Below are 17500 nucleotides of genomic sequence, written 5' to 3'. Positions count from 1 at the left end.
ACTAAGTTAATAATAAGCAGCTTACAGTTATAGTAGGCTCACTTCTTTTCTCTGTTAATTCATTTTTTTAATATAAATATCTTTATTACGAGTCAGTACGTCTAGGCCTTTCCAGAGCGCACTATTTGCATCCCTGTCGACCCTTTTAACTGTGTCCTATTTAATCGTCTATTTGATTAGTTGTTCTTAAAATAGTTGGTTCATAACGAATTCGTTACAAAAAACAATATTGGCCGTTTCTATTATAAATGTTAATAAATAGGACGCGTTAATTAAATTCCCTTTCCGTCACGCGCATCTCTCACTCACATGCACACACTGTCCTTCTAATATTATAATGCAGCAACTTATAGAAGGATTCTCCCAAGGTTAGCGTTACATTAATAATTGACATGTATGAACTGTCTAAAACGGAGACGGCAACTCGGGCTATTACACAACATTGGTTTAATCAGCATGGTAAGATATCCTGCGATGCCCTTGTAGCTTCGGGGAAATGACAGGTAATCAACAGGTCCTCGGGCATATTAGCCTTGTCTGTTTAAGCTAACTGGCTAGTGTAAAGCTCCAATGTCATTGCCAGATGGTCAATGTTAATCATCGAACTGTAGGTTGTGTTTGCGTTAGCTCGTTAACAAAGGGAGTACTTCCGACAACATTCCCATAGTAGCCCCTGAAATATAACTCTACGTATTATGTGCCACCTCTGAAACGTTGACTGCCAGTCAGAAAGCGTAACGTTATCAATTGTTGTGTTAAAGTATGCTTACCTTTGCTGCCATGCTAAGTTAGCTCACTGTCAAACTCTCGTTCACTTCCCTATGCGTGACGACGTTCCCATGGAGATTAGAGGAGAGAGTCGGGAGATGAAAGAGGATCAAGTACGCACGTGGTGCAAGGCGCTGGTCGAGTGTCAACTGGTTAGTGACATGTAGTCTATACAGGAGGTCTATACAGTGTGTGTGTGTGTGTGTGTGTGTGTGTGTGTGTGTGTGTGTGTGTGTGTGTGTGTGTGTGTGTGTGTGTGTGTGTGTGTGTGTGTGTGTGTGTACGTGTGCGTGTGTGTCTGTGTATGCATGTTTATAACCTAATTAACATCTTCATTGGGTTATACTTCTGTAATATTCTGTATGCATCACACTGTGACACATCTAATAGGAAAAAGATGGGGAAAACATTAAAAGAAAAGGAAAAGGTTAGATCCTTCCTCACACCTCCTCTTCCTCGTGAAAAATGCTTCCTATAGTTTATTCCCATCTTTTCCAAGCCATCTAGGCTTTGTGCCGGAGAAAAAGGTGGAGACAATTTGACGAGTACAAAAGCAAAGGTTAACATTACTCACAGCATAAAAACAATTTAGAAGGGAGCAAAAGGGCTCTAATGGCCCGGCGGTCTTCAAAGAAAATGCATTTTGCGCTCAAAATAATTCACAGCCTTTTGCCAGTGGCTTTTCAGCTTCCCAGAGAGCCAGCGTGAACCATTGTATTTTTCCCAGCAGGCACTCTGCTCTTTGCAAAATGGCCTTCGGCAGGGCATATCCCGCATCCCCTGCAAATATTGACAGCACAGCCACAGAGTCCATGGCTTATTGGAAAAATGGCTGTAAGTAATGTTTTATCAGCCGATGGAATCTCTGAACCTGTACTTTTGGCTGTCATATGACAATATTTGTCACGATTAATGATTGGATCCGGTGACATTTTATTTTCCATCACTGTCGAATCTCCTAGCAAAATAATTCACTTACTTGTTGGCATTTACTGCAGAGTGCACAAAGCTGTGTTTGCTTTGTGCACTGTTTTATTCATGGGAGAGGACTACACATTTCATTTGAACCAGGTAAACTAGGGTGTCTGTTTGGATAACCTGCACGTGTGAGGCTAAGGACAAAGTTTGCCTGGGTACATGGAAAACACAGGATGAACACGGTTTAATATGGACATGACATCAAACAACACTAACTGTTTGATGTCCTGCATATACTTCCCTGTTTTCATCTAATGCACTTTGTTACTTATCATCAAGGCTGCTTTACAAAGGATGTAGGTCTTATGTTATTTCTACTTACCTTTTCAGTAATCAATCTATCCTCAATGGCCCACCTAGCTAAATAGCTAACAATGCTAAACCCCTGGGACCTTTGAACTCCCAGTGCCCGAGGGCTCTCCTGTCGACTTCCTAGCGGGGCGGCGGCAGACACCATGAGCGATGAGGGACGGCCGTCCGTCTCCTGCCACGTCCGCCGCCTCCTATTTTTATCTCACTAAACACCAAACAACCAAAAATAGCCCGGCACACTCTAAACAATGATTAATAGGCCATTTAGGCCCCCCTTCCCCACTCCACACTGACCATCATGTCCCAATTAACAGCCAATAACAGAGGGCCCTTGGGGTCAAAGGGTAGGGAGACATTCTAATAAAAGTAACAGAGAAACAGGGATGTATTCCGGAGGTGGAATAAGTTGTGTGTCTCAGTTGGGAAATGCTGACAAGTTAATCATGCCTTCTCGAATGGCCCCACCGCAGTGAAATGGCCAGTTCATTCTCTCCTCTATCGGTCTCATCTGTCAGTCACCTGGCTCTTTCTTCTGTTTTTTCTTCAGGGCCCTCATACAGGGACTGAATAGAGTTTGGCAGCATTGGAGTCATTCGTGCTCTCTTTTCTTTCCACACTCTTCTTTTCTGCTATTGTGAATTATACTGTGGTGTAATAGATGAAAGACTTGAAATGATTAATGCATGAAATGATAATGAGTTCTGCATTTTCCAATTTCTTTTTTAAGAAAAAGGGAACAACTTTTAGCAAAGGCTTTGTCACCTTTCAGCTGTTCAAGTGTTAAGTTTCCTCAGTCCTTTTCAATATTTTTAAACTCCTTTCGAAATATTAGAGCTGTTGGTATTAGTTATACAATCAAACACAATTGAGAAATAGAAGTGGAAACACATCTATTGATATATATTTAGGCCTACCTGGGCTAATGTTGCCATTGATCATAACCCACTATTTAATGATAACCTAAAATATTGTTTGCCTTGTTCTCAAATGTACCTTTGAAATGATTATTTGTGAGAGCAATTATATGATTGAAACATAGGTAACTTATGGAAATCCAACACATGCATGCTTGGAAATTGCAGACAAGCCAATGAGCAACAATGGCAAACAACACGCAAACCAAATACTTGCCAGACTAGGTTACAACAAAAACTACAGCAGACAAACTATACACACAGTGTGGGGCAGATCTGGTTTGCATTAAAGACAATGGGATTTTGAGAACAGCATTGAGAGGAGAAGCACTTTGTTGCAGTGACGTGTTATAATGTTCCTACCACCTAATGACTTCTACTTACTCTAAGTGCTGGTCACACGTTTTTATTTATATCAGTGGTTGTTCAGTTACTTGAAATTACCACTATGATCTGTTGTATACTTTTATAACACAAATCATATGAATTATACAGGTAGCCTATTGAATGCTTTGGAAATAGCTATATGGAAATACTGCAATACAAAAATAAATGCTTTCCAGTCGTGAAAGAATACATCTTTAATCTCCTTGAAGATTTCAAATCAGTGGGTTGTCCAACACCATCGGGCACCTCTGACCATGTCATTTACCTAACTGAAGTGGCGTTTGTGTAAACACCATATATGTAATAGTGTGTGACAAGCACTCTCTGTTTACATCGGAATAAGTGAGTGTTTGAATAACTTCCCAACAACTTTGAGTCCCCAGTCAGACTCACTCTGCTTTCATTCACTTACGCACCTTTATAACCCAGACTGACGGCACAGAGCAGACTGGGGATTATAGCAAACTGCAGGCCGCCTGGCATTTTTTGGTGATTTCTTGTGAAGGCTTATGACAAGCAAATGCATTTATGTCAAAAATCATGCATCTAACATTCACTCTTGTTGTCAATATGCAGATATAATAAAATATTGCCAACATGCGTGAAACAACTCTTGTCAGTAAAATAGGCAAACATATACGGTACACATTCACAGACACCCACGCAGAGGGTAGCTTGAAGTGATGCTCTTGCATCATCCCCCCCCCACACCCCCTTTCAAGCCACCACCAAAGTCTCCTAAACCTCAAGTCAAGTTTGCTTGGCTGTAGCTTCTGCATGAATCTGTTTAGCGTCGCTCAGTTCGGATGAAGCGCTACACTAACCATACCACAAGTCCTCCGGGTTCGGGCCCAGGCTCAGGGCTTCCAAGAGGCCTGGAAGAGAAGGAGGGGACGGGTGGATGGGAGGCTTTGAGATGGTCCAGACAGGCCCGTGGGCAGACATGAGCCCCTGTCCTTCCCCAACAACAACAAGGACCCACACTGCAGCACACTTAGGCCCTGCAACCCGAGAGGGCACGGGAGCGCCCCCAGCTCGCTCGGCTGGGATAAACGGACCCAGATGCTGCCCCCGCGGATCTGAAGGGAGAGCCAGGGGGGGCGGTAGGAAGAGAGAAAGAGCGAGAGAGAGAGAGGAACACAGAAAAGGAGGAGGTGGTGTAGGCCCACTGCTTCCATCCCCCTACGCAGCCGGCTGTCTGTCGGAATCCTGCGTTTTCTCATAAACCACTGATCACAGAGGCCTCCGTGCAAGGAGCATTGTGGGAAATGATCAGAGGGGACGCAGGTCTTTGAGGGAGAGGGCGAGCGGCAGCAAATCTTTAAGTTCTTTCCTGTTCCTGTTCCTGTTCTGTCCAGGCTACCACCTGGACAGCGAGAGAGAGAATGAAAAGTGGGACGGACAGAAAGCACGAGAGAGAAAATATCCGTGGATGTGATTACGTTTGTGCTCAGCGCATGTTTGTGCTGGAGAGTATTTTTCAAAAGACTTGATATGAATTCTACTCAGGGTGCGATGCACTCAAACAAACTAGATCCTGTGTGAGTGTATTTGACGTAGAGATATTCGAAAAAACATTTCTTCCCTAGAATGCATGCAGGAAAAGCTATTCAACATGCCAGTCCCCTCCACCTTGGCCTCCCTGCTGTCAGGGGGGATAATGGGAGCCCTCTCTCTCAGAAATGATTTTACCTGTCTCCATCTTAGTCCATCAACAACTTAGACATTCAGGCCTGTCTTCGTTTTCACTCACTCTCCTCTCACTTAACTGAAGAAGATGCCTCTTTCTTTCTCATTGGCCATTGTCACACGACACACACATTGCATACTATACAGACACACAGTAGGTGAGACACTGCACACACAGAATGTTAGACACACTGCTCATACACACAGAATGTAAAATCCGAATCAGAGTGTCTAAATAATGCCCAAATATTTCTTAATCTCACATTTTAACCTTAGTAGCGGTGTAAAAGAAAAGTACAAATACGTAAGATGACCTTTATTTTGATTATCCTAATTTCCCATTAAAAGTCCATAAGATAGATGCATGCATGCATACGTCTCCAAGGGTGTGTACTAGTAGACCCAGTAGGTTTGGTCCACTTATTCAGCACCTCAAAACAAAATGACAGAGAGACACCTGCACCAAAATCAAACCTCTTAAAGTTGATGGTATTTCCCTGTAAAGTATTAAGACTGGAGTTATGAAAACGCTGGCCGGCGCCTTCGCCTGCTTTTCCCTTCCCTGCCTCTTTTTTTCCGCAGGGAAGCGCTTCAAAGGAGCATTTCCACTGCAGGCTTTGGGCGAAGTGTTTTTCACCAGCAGCCCTCTGGAGTAACCGGTGTCACTCCAGATCTGCCGAGCTCTCCTGATGTCCTCCAGACTCTTCATCCTGAAACGCACACCGCTGCTCTTTGTTGGCGCACACGCTGCGAATGCCTCTTATTTTTCTGACGCACGCAAACACAGACACACAGACACACACACACACGTAAACACATATGTGTGCACAGATGAACACACAGTCGACACCATTTGCTTAACAGCCTATAGGGGCAGTGGTCCGAGCGCACACTTAAATCAGTTATTAAACCAGTGTTTAGGTGTACACACGCACACACACCAAGTCGGAGGCAGACACAGCAGTAAGACTATACAACAGCTAATTTCCTTTTATCATTCTACTAAGTCCTTTCTGCTTCTGCTCACTGCTCACCTGCCATGCCACCGACCGAGAGGGGCGACCCAGAGTCAAATGAGGGAGGACAACATTTTGCGTGGAGCGAATGCAACGTCAGTTCCAGTTTGCTGTGTCAACTTTTCCTCGAATTGAAAAACAGACACCGAAAGCACTCACATTAAATTTGGGCACTATAACAACGCCAGCAGAAATTGAAATATTAGGCAGCAATCGTAAATGGCATCAGTCTAATTATATTCTTTAATATTTTAGAGGTTTAGATCATTCTTTGATCTCTGAAACTAGTTGAGAGCCAGCAATGGGTATTTGGACTGACTGTCATTACAACCATTAACAAATGGTGACATTTGATTTAACCGATATGGTTGACAAAACGTTGAGCGTGTGTGTGTGTGTGTGTGTGTGTGTGTGTGTGTGTGTGTGTGTGTGTGTGTGTGTGTGTGTGTGTGTGTGTGTGTGTGTGTGTGTGTGTGTGTGTGTGTGTGTGTGTGTGTGTGTGTGTGTGTCATGACTTTGCTTATACCTCTTCCAGCTGCTCTGCAGTGGGTCCCTGTTCTTGCATTAATGTCTGCACAGAAACACATCTGTTAATGCACCCTTTTGGCATTCCTGTGTACATCCGATGCATGTGTCTGTGTTTCTGTATCTGTTTTTGGCTGTGTAATTGTCTGCAACAAATCGTCTCTCTCCCCACAACAAGTGGTAGTTGCATGCCTGCATAGGGCTCTGGCCATTTGACTAACTTGCTGGATGATGGAATGACTGGCTGACTGCCTGACTAGCTGCCTGGATGGCTACATTGCCTTGGGCGAGATAGATGCCTGAGCCTTGTTGTTGTCCAGATAGCAGACACTTAGACAGCCGCTCACACACATGATTAATTGTTTCCTTGTTGGGACTGTTGCTGTGCCAAGGCCTCCTACGCAGAGCCCTGTGCGTGTGTAGAGCGAGGAAATAATGTTTTTTAACAGGCGTCATATTTTTTTTTCTGTCAGTGGACTTCCCGTTTAAACCGTCAATATTGTTACCACCTAAACCCACAGTAAAACACTATGTTATGTTACGCAATGTTGATGTTTGTTTGTTTTTCCGTGTGTGCTTCAATTGTAATTTTGTAATTACCTGTACGTTACAAATGCCATGACTTCTAATTAAGGATGCAGGCCTTGCATCCAACGCCTCATTCAATCTGGGGGCAGAGCGATTGATTGATTGCTCACAGGTCACCAATGCCCAGCTTATCCGCGAATCTGCAACCCCGCTGGTTATAATGAAGTGGAAAATTAGGTGCATTGATTGATTAATTACATTTATCAGAGGCATTCCACCAAAGATGATAATAACATTTAGAGTACTTAATTGCCCTTTATTTGTTTGTCTATATTTTACACCCACCAATTTTAATACCTCTTCCTTTACCATTGAGTGCTGCGAAGTGTGGCGCTATAAGTAGGAGGCTGATATAGCGTAATGTCCATATGTTGTCCACTTCAATGGACTTTAGCTATTCTAAAGTGGAACAAATTTAAAAAGGTAAATACACACATTTCCACTTATATGTCCACGTGTTTTGTGTTTACAAGATCAAGCAAGGATCCTCTGGAAGGGGATTGTTGTGAAGTCACTTTGCAACGATCATGTTGCCATCTTTGTGAGCCGTTTGGCTCCATCGCTCCTAATGATAGCGTGAGCATCACTCAAACGGGAACACTTACTTACTGTACATTACACCCTTAATCACACTCGCTATTATCTCCCCTCTGTGTTAATAAAGGTGCCTCTCTTCCCAGGCTCCTCCAAGACCTGTTTCCCCACAGTTTCCAAACATTTACTCTGACAAAGTGGATGGGGTGCATCATCAAAGGTGACCTGTGTTATTCATGTAATTTCATAGATTACTCTGAGGATGCGTGGAGAATTAATACACTGCCTATTTAGAAATTAGGATAACTGGACAGCCAGATGTAACCATATTGTACAACTGCAATGCCCCTAAATTCCCTGTGTAGAATTAGCCTAAAACAACCATCACTGCAACAATGACTATCTTTGACCCTGTAAATATTTGAAAGACGCTTGTTTTTAATCACTTTCTGGCTTTCAGCCTTCTTCAGAGCCTTTCATTTGTTTTTGTAGCATAGCGTGAGCAGCCAAACACAAGCAGAATCTCAAAGAGACTTTCTGATTGCATGCATAATGACTTCCTGTGCAGTGATAGCATTCCCATCATCGCAACACATTATAGCCAGAAAATCCAAAGGATCTCAATCATCATGTTACTATGAATCTGGCTTAGTAAAAAGGCAAACTAATCACGAGCATGGTAAGTATTTTATCATAACAAGTTTGATATTCTAACCATTGTATATTCTTGTTATATCTTTCTGGGAGGCCAGCCATCCCAGCCTGGGTAGATTTCACTGATGACGTCCACGTGAGCTACAACTACATGCCGCGGTTTCCTATTACCTTTGGTACCTATGCACCAGCTCTATGAGGAGTTATACACATGTCCATCAAAGATTATTGCCAGGGAGAATGTCATAAGCCATAGTGGAGCTGCAACTGAAGGGGGGGGGGGGGGGGGGGAGAAACTTCATAAATCCGCTCTGACATCAAACCCAAGCTGTTTTCATAGTGACCCAAATGGCTGGGGATGGCGCTAAACTGAAACACACCCGTCTTGCGTCTGTCCGCGTGCCAACCCGTCAGATCGAGTTAAAGAGCAGCTGGGCCTAAATGACGGTGAGTCCTCGGTGTGAACCTGTACTGTCTGAACTGTTTGGTGTCATGTTCACATGCCCGGGTGAATCAATCCATGTTCTAAGCTGACCTCTGATGGGTCCGATGCAGACACAGGTGGAGCCTTTAAAGGGGAGTCGGAGGGGTGGATTTATGAAATACAAGGCAGATATTAGGTTTCACATAGTTCCGTGTGTCAGGACGGTTTGGTCTCTCTGTATTCTTTATATTCGGGTGGGCCGGTGATGCTGTTAAAAGCATTGGGTCGAATATGGTTTGGAGCTTGGTTTAGTGTCCAAGTCGAGGCCTCTGGTTTTTGGTTCTTTTTTTTTACGTATTACAACATTTTCTCTGCTTTGTGCTCAGATGAAAGAAAATTCAGTATTTTCGCAATGTCTTGCAGAGGCAAAATGTTTCGCAATTACAGTGAGACACTGCTAACAAAAGCATTTAGGACATCACAGGATTGTTTTGATCAGGATGAAAAAGAGATGAAAATTTGGCCCCTCGGTCAATCCATAGTAGTTAATTGCGGTAGTTAAGGGCACAAGAGACTTAAAAGCACGAGTCTGCCTCCATGCTGATGGCTGTCCAATAAGGGCCCCTCGGGTGGAGGGGGCCCCGGGGTCTTTAGATAGGGCACTCGTAGTGATCCTCAGGGGTTGGCTCACCCTAAAAAAAAAAACAGGCAGCCTTTTGTCACACAAGGAGAGGAGAGGGGGTCTGGAGGGGTGCTGCTCGTTATTATTTTCTGAAGTAATTACACCTTATTATCTGTGTTTACTTTAGCGTGGGTGTGAGCGACGCAGGTGTGGGCGCCTTGGCAGAGGGTGGCGGTGATGGGTCTCGCTGGCGAACCAAACCCCTTCCGAGTCTCCCTCCCTCCCTCCCTCCCTCCCTCTCTCCTCTCTCTCTCTCTCTCTCTCTCTCTCCCTCTGTCTTTTTTTTTATTTACTCCAGTCTCCATCTTTACTCGAGGTTTCGGGGGGCTGTAGTACTAGTATTGTAGCCTCACCACTAATTTCAGCCGCACAAAAGAAACATGCAATTAGGGCTATTATTGTAGCAGCTGCACGCTCCTAGCTGCACCACAACCGCCCCACCATCCCCCCCCCGCCCCAAACCCCATCTTCTCTCCCCGGCCTGATGATGGTAGAGAAGAGGAGGAAGAGAGATAGAGAGGAGAAAGGGGACATGAGTCTGCTGCTGTGGTGGTGGAGGCGAGGGAGAGGGCGAGAGAGAGAGAGAGCGTGTGGTTAGTCACAGTAGCCTTCAGTGTCTGCTGGAAGGGGCGGAAAGCACAGCTTAGGTGGTCGGCGTATGTCTTCAGTGCCGAGTGCAGACACAGCGGGGGTGGGGGGTGGGAGAGTGGGGAGGGGGTGCGTTCTCGCCCACAGGCTCATAGGCTCCAGGAACAATGGCTCCGACACCATGAAGTGTTCGAAAATGGTCCTCTCTGTGGCTCCATTGGCAGGGCTCTCACATGAAGTCATGTGGTTTTATTGGATTCATACAGGTGAGGGGAAAAGCTCTGGCCGAAACAGGAGCAGTCTTTTAGGGCCTTCTTAACGATATATAGGAATGTATACAAGCACAGTATACTCAATTTAACGTAATCTGTGCCAAGTAGATCTTTATGTGCAACTTTAGATGTATTTCTGTCATAAGCAGGCCTGTAAGCCTCCATGGAAATAATTTCACCATCGATGGAGAGAACATTAAGTGGCAAAACTATTTCACTGATTTCAAGGTCTTTGAAGACCCTTCAGAAATTGGACCAAAAATTAATAATCCTTCAGAAATCCTTAGAGCAATGAAAACCGAGTGAAAAAAAATGACATTCACAGGCTTTGTGCAGGCTTCGAATAGAAGACGCTTAGTCAATATCAGCCGCAGTTGACTTGACGCTTGTGTCCTGATGAATCACGCGGGTCACCGAGGAACGACAATAAGGGTTTACGCAAATTCTAAATATAATGAAGAGCAGTAAAAGGGCAAAAGACAGTCCAGTGACACTGAACAGGGCCCGGCGGACCTCCACGTAAAGACATAATTCTGGGGGCCCTGTTGAGGGGTCTCGCGGTGTCAAACACAAGGGACCAATCTTACGCTCTCGGCACAAACAAAATGATTCAGGATCCTCCTCTGTTGCTCTCACTTACTGATTCTCTCACTCCACTGACTTCCCGACTCTTGGAATAATCGTGTGGCCCAGGGCACTTAGTTTCAACAGCACACACTAGATCTTCGTATCCAGGGCACTGCGATTAACGTTGTGCAGAGTCCACGAACATCTGTTGTCTGCCTTTCTTGAATTTACAGATTACAGCTCGCAAGAACAAAAAACATATTTTATGGCTTTAATAAATGGTGGGCTGCTTATATCTGTTCCGTGGCATCAAATGTAAGGTCATGTCAGGGATGTGTGCTTGGAAGAATTGCTTCGGCTGTGATTTATATTTTTTGATTGATTGCTTTGGATAATAACTTGTAGACTGGGACAGGGTAATATCTTCTAGGATGGCTGAGGTTGTGTCAAGATTATAATCGACATCGATATAATCTTCTCAAATGTGTCTGAGAACCTCTATTTGTCAAATGCGTTCTTGCTACACCCTGAAGGGATTTATTTTTTATCTAATATCTTGAGATATTCAATATATTACACAAAAAATCTTTAAAATGTTTAGATTGAAGTCAATGTAATTTTATGAAATACCTTGGCACATAATAGTCTTAATAAAATTAAGCCTTGGTCTTGAAAATGTGTATTAGTTGAACAAGTCCTCAGGGAAAGAAAGTACCATGGATACATGTCAACTTTATATCCGATATAATTGAGGCAAAGCATCTTCAAGCAAGGATGAACTTATATCTGGAGGACGGCTGCTGCTCTCTCCGCTGCTGGCCAGGTCTTCCTGGCATCCATTTCACCTCATTAGGACCCTGGGACAGAGACCGCGCAGCGCTGAGAGAAATCATTCTGCCGGAGAAGCGTGGCTAAATTGGCCTCTGGTTCAGCCTGAGGGCCCGGCCCGGCCCCCCGCCGTTCTGAGCGGAAGAGTAGGGCCTGTTGAGTTGGTAGGGGCAGGCCCGGGCAGGGCGCCCCCATGCTGGGACTTCCTCCCTGGCTCTGACAAACACGGCGGTGGATAATCTCTCCTTTAGGGACTCAGTACTGTGTGTGTGGGGAAGGGGGGGGGGGTCGGTTGTACAGCATAGCAACCGACTGTGTGAGTGTGTCACAAACACCTCACACATTCTTGTCCGCGTTCTGCCAACATCAGTCTTTGTGAATAACTCTCCCATCTTCTTCGTGCATAAACATAACCCCCTTTATTCAGAGACCAGTTCAACCAGCGCCATGAAAAAAAAAAATCAATGTCCGACTTTAAAGGTAATACCAGCTCACAACTCACGAACATTAAATAAAAAACGTGCCACTTAAAACTTGAGTAATATCATGCAAATGTGCACAGCTTAAACTGCATGTGGAGTGTGCCACAGAGCAACAATTACCCATTCATTACCGGTAGGTGAAGTGTTATATTGCCGCTCTGCTACACAGAACCTCAATGGCCCCAACTAAATTAATTTAAAGACATTATAGCTAAGCCCGACATGATTGGAAAATTGCTTTTATTTATTAACCAAGACTACATTTTAGAGGTTCAAAACAATGATGGATTTGGTTCAGTAACTACTGAATGCAAATTTAGTTTACGCACCAAGAACATTAATAATAACTTAATTCCAATCCAGCCAAGTGATAATCTAACTGAACTAGGCAGCATTACAGCAGCTGAAGAAAACAATCCCTAATTTTCACATAAACAAAAAAATGAACACCAACATTATTTTTCAAAACTTTACTTCAATATTTCTTACAAAAACAAAAACATATTTTTATACCATTGCTTCACAATGGAAACGTTTAACATCAAAGTCTGTATCCAACGTTGGTCAACGCCAAAGGGGCCTTAGCAAAGCACTACGACGTCTCCATCTTGTAGCCGTGCTTTTCCAGCTCCGCTCTGAAAAGGAGTGGAAAAAAAATCCCGTCAGGAGAGATGATTACCAGTGGGTGGCAGAGGCATAAGTACCCACCGCCATTGATTGAAAGAACCATTAGGAGAATGGAGTGAAAAAATATATATGAAAACGCTGCAATGTATTTGATGATTTCACAACACGCACACACACGTTACGCACAAACAGCCATGCAATAATTTTAACAATATCATCTAGAAATAACGTAATGACCATTATAGACTGAACTGAATAAAACAATGGTGTATTACTATGTGAAGCGTACTCAAATGAAAACAGAGCCGCTACTTGTCTCTAAACAGCTATTGATTATTCTTTGAGTGTGAGGGTAAACAGAGAGATGCGTTGGAGCAGAACAGAGGACGCGTTGATAACCCTGTGTGGAGAGCAAGTGGTGGGCCTGCTGTTAACACTGCCAGCAAGGTTTTAAAGAGATAGAGCCTGACCCTCTAGGACTGAACACCAATTTGGGAACTTAGGGGGGAATATGGCACAATAGAAGATCTGGTGATTGCATTACATTTAGATAGGCTTTAAAAACATTTTCCGACATTATCGACCAGGTGTGCGAGTGTAGTCGTGTGGGACTTCAATAGAGATTCTGCAATCTCAAAAGGGAGTTTTGAAGAGTGAGTGAAACTGATTTTTCTTCATCTGCATCATACCACCATATAACAAACTGAGCCCAATGTCAAGCTAAACATAGGAGGGATGTGGTTAGATGCTGTGGTTGCAGCATTTTTATGGCTTATTGATAAAAGGACATTATGTCCTCTTAATAATAATAATTAAAGCTTCAAGCAGCATTTTACGGGTGGCAAGCCTAAAGCCGACCAATAAGACCCTGTCAGACCATTAAGACCCCCGACAGACCATTAAAACCCTGTCGTAGACGATTAAGACCATTTTTGTTTGCATACGGTTGACAACGCTGGAAAAAGCCTCAGCTTGGATCTGTTGGTGGGTGGACAAAATTTCATGACCGTACAACGTCAAAAGGCTGAGGAGTTATGATGATCTTTAAAGTTTTCAAATGATTGCTTAGCGCCCCCTATCAGTGTTTCCCACATATTGACGAGACTATGGCGCCCCGCCATAGTCTAATTTCGGCCGCCATAGTCTCTGCGTGCACATGAATTATTATTATAATTTTTTTTTTTTTTTTCTCAGACAAAGTTCGTGTCGCTCTCATTGGGGAAAAAAAATCGCCACATACCATTTGTCTAAGTCAAAATACCTAGGATCCTTAAGGAATTTAGGGTTTTTAACAAAGTTCGAGATAGTCGTAAATCCATCCAAATAAAGTCATAGGTTCTTGAGGCATATTTGTTCACCATGAGGATATGCATGTGTTAACAAAGTATCATGACTCTAAGTCAAAGCGGTTATGAGATATGTTTCTTCAAAGTTTGCATTTTTGGACTGTTGCTATAGCGCCACTCAGTGTAATATTTGCTCTCTGTTAATCTTGAGTCAGCCTCTAGAACTGTAGTAAGTTTCATAAAAAGCGTGCCAGCGGTTTAGGCTGTGTAAGTCAAACGTGGCGGAATTATAATAATAAAACCAACAATTACAATAGGTTGCCTTCGCACTTTCTGATTGGCACCCTAATAATTTATTGAATTTATCTTAACACTTTTCTAGACACTCAAATGCCAATGGCCCTGTGCACCTTAAATCAATTGATTGTGTTGCAGGTACATTACATACATGTTTAGCACTTAGAAACCAGTTGAGGGTTTTTGAAAGTAAGCAATGACCTTCCATTGACTTTCCAATTTGTTTTCTATAAGGCTTGTTAAACTAGGGTGTGATCTTCTGTTTAGAATATAATTTATACATTTAGAGGCTTCCCCAGAATACAAAAATAAAATAGGAGTGAAAAGGAAAAATGGAGAGAAAAGCAGTTTAACATCAGCTCCTCTGAATAAAGATAATGAATACTCACATGGGAACATAAAGCTAATGAATGTCGTTGTTTCAATAAATGCAAGGGTCGACAGAGTGATAATGAAAGTTAAGGGTCAGAAACACCCGAGAGCTATGGTACATGTCATTGACCATAGGGATGGACCAACAGGTAGGTATAGATATATTTGGGAAGTCTACTATTGTGTAAAGTCTTTCATATGATTATTAAAAAGAATCTACGGAGATAATATAACTCCTTGTTTGTTTTAGTAAGATATTCATTTTAAAAGGGTGCTTGAAATTTTACATCATTTTTGTGTCCATCATTTGTGTAATCAATTAATTAGCTCAAATGGATAATTTATTACCCCATTATTGTAGTGCTAACATAAGGACACTATGTTCATGTCATCTGTAGCTATATGCTGATTGAAACACTTGCAAACATTGCCTCAACAGTCGATTATATAACATTTAATCAAAACAATGTAGTTTTGCAGTACAGTAGCAAATAACCCCTCCATATCTCCTAGCCAAATCATTAAACCCTTATTTAATGTGAGAGAGCTTTTGGTTTGCAGCGATCAACACCGTTAATGTACCTAAGAGGAAACAAGTCGATTCTGTTTACCTGAGTTGATTCGAGAAGTCATCTTCTACGTTGTCGTCATCCCAATTGTCTTCCCAGACGTGTGCATCCTCGTCTTCGTCCAGACCTGTCCAGTCTGCAAACACTACAATATGTTATTATGAGATAAAATACAGAATAGTTGCTGCTATACTTCCCTCCTGCAACCAACGCCAGCTACGTTAGCGAGCTGAACACAGTTTACGTATATAGCTTCCACCCTGACAGTGGCGTGTAGCTAACCAGCTACAATATCAAGCCGTTGATTTTGCTTGAACCATACCCGAAACAAAGCCTTGAAGTACGAACCCCAGATGTACACAATTCTAATGGTTCAAACGTTTTCTGCCTCAATCTGTTATGTTTTTCTAACATAGCTAACTACCAAGCTAGGCATGACATGTTTATAAGCAGGCTAACGTTAGCATAGCAATGCTAGCTGAGTCACCGTTTCAGGCCCCGGCTTATCCTTGCTAGTCGTTTATACTGTCAATATATTTAGTACTTCAATTGTAACTAGCGGAGGCTTTTTTATATTTACCCTCTGCTGGAAATTCTTCGAATTCATCATCCTCCTCTAATAGCCCAAGATCCACGGTCTGCTTCTTGTCTGCCATGTTGTCTGTTGAAGAACGCTGCTGGTAGCTGTGCTGCGGAGGGATCTAGGCGGAGGGCTTCTGGGATATGTGCTCGTCTTGTTCGATGAGGCGATTTCTCACTGTCACGGCGACGCACTGTCACGACACAATCAGCCATACAGTTGGAAGATGTACAACAACGAGTCGCATTATGAAAAAGAAATATTGGTATTATTGGTTTCGCTTGATATTATTGTTTTGAACATCAACAAAACATCCCAATTGCAATAGTCTTTTTTTGGCCAAATAAATTAAGATAAGGTAATGCTGTTTTATTATCGTTTATGTAATATTGTGTGTCAACATCAAAAAGGTTAAGAGAACAAGTCCAATTTAATTGCACTTACTATTTCAAGCACTATATAACATAATATTTTGACCAAAAGAGATTTTATTATAGATTTGTAGTCAGCTGTATACCTCATATAAGAATTACAGAGTACAACCCCCTTTCCTCAAAAGATATACATATTAGCCATTCAAATTTCTGCCAACGGAGCGGAGGGCAACATTGTAACTGATGTGGCCCCCTAAATAATAAAGCAAGCCACAGCTTAGGATATAGTTTAGATAAATTAAAGTGCACGTTTACCACAAAACCACTTATGCCACATTGAAAATTGGCCTGCAGCTGTCATATGTTGACAGACAGCACAAACCTCAACCTAAGACTGCCCGTATTTATTCTATTTTCAAATTATTTTGTAATCATCCTAAGCCTTTACACATGACAATACCACAATATTTGCCACGGAGAACAAGGGAGCCAGGCAGAGAGAGGGAAAACAAAGGAAAGTGAATGCTACCCTATAAACGTGCAGGACAGACCTTCAGTCATTTATAATACTTAAATGCGCCTGTAAAACATATGGTTTCGACTCCCATGGGTTCGACTTTGCACAGTTTGTTGAATATATAAAGCTTAATGCATTGAAAAAACAATACATAACAAAACAAACAGTTTTATTCATCCCTTACCGTCGGAAGAAACGTACCTCAAACATGGGTTTGCATGTTCCGTACCCACTGCAATTAACATGCAATGGTTTTGTATGAATAGCCGAACGGGTTATTCATTAGACTTGTCATATAAAGCCTTGATAAGAGAGAGAAAAAATTGGCATGAGTAATATGGAATGGGAGAGGATGGTATAGCTTGTAATTGCAGGACTTCCATTTACTCCTCGGGGCTATATGGATGAATGATGTTCTGTCTTCCTTCCATTCATGTGTCCTCTCAAGGGCATGGTTGATGCCGGGGCCGGTGCACCTCAGTGTCATGTACAGGTGAGGCCCTGGGAAGAGGCCCGCCCGGCACCCACAATGCACTGACTGAGGCGTCTCTGTGCTCGGGGAAGGGAGAAGGACAAGGCGGGGGGGGGGGGGTGGAGATATGGAAAGGGGGGCAGGGGGGTTAACATGGATTTCCCCCAGACAGACTGAGTCACATTTCTGACCCCCACC

General features: G+C 43.0%; 2 protein-coding genes across 2 annotated transcripts in view; both read right to left on the bottom strand.

Annotated features, from left to right (window-relative positions):
- Nucleotides 1–913, bottom strand: part of slc25a13 (solute carrier family 25 member 13) — a 54461-nt gene extending 53548 nt beyond the window's left edge. Inside the window, exon 1 of the mRNA XM_030347569.1 lies at nt 771–913. Within this exon, the coding sequence (XP_030203429.1) occupies nt 771–782 (12 nt within the window). The 5' untranslated portion in view covers nt 783–913. The remainder of the gene's footprint in view (nt 1–770) is intronic.
- Nucleotides 914–12431: 11518 nt separating this feature from the next.
- Nucleotides 12432–16118, bottom strand: sem1 (SEM1 26S proteasome subunit). The gene is made up of 3 exons (XM_030347533.1): nt 15940–16118; nt 15402–15495; nt 12432–12843 (listed from the first exon to the last, which is right to left on the bottom strand). Exons 1-3 carry the CDS (start codon nt 16013–16015, stop codon nt 12801–12803), a joined length of 213 nt encoding a protein of 70 aa, XP_030203393.1. The 5' UTR covers nt 16016–16118; the 3' UTR covers nt 12432–12800.
- Nucleotides 16119–17500: the final 1382 nt, after the last annotated feature.

This window comes from Gadus morhua, chromosome 22 (genome assembly GCF_902167405.1).
Source record: "Gadus morhua chromosome 22, gadMor3.0, whole genome shotgun sequence".
NCBI classification, from domain to species: Eukaryota; Metazoa; Chordata; class Actinopteri; order Gadiformes; family Gadidae; genus Gadus; species Gadus morhua.
Note: the sequence above shows the minus strand (reverse complement) of the source record. Positions and strands in the feature narration are given on the sequence as shown.

Bases quoted from the DNA above. Each gene is read 5' to 3' on its own strand.
- sem1 (XM_030347533.1), bottom strand. From the start codon at position 16,015: ATGGCAGACAAGAAGCAGACCGTGGATCTTGGGCTATTAGAGGAGGAT. The intron at 15,496-15,939 runs GTAAATATAAAA...TAGTGTTTGCAG, and splicing joins CGAAGAATTTCCAGCAGAGG to ACTGGACAGGTCTGGACGAA. The intron at 12,844-15,401 runs GTAAACAGAATC...ACTCCTTTTCAG, and splicing joins GACTTCTCGAATCAACTCAG to AGCGGAGCTGGAAAAGCACG.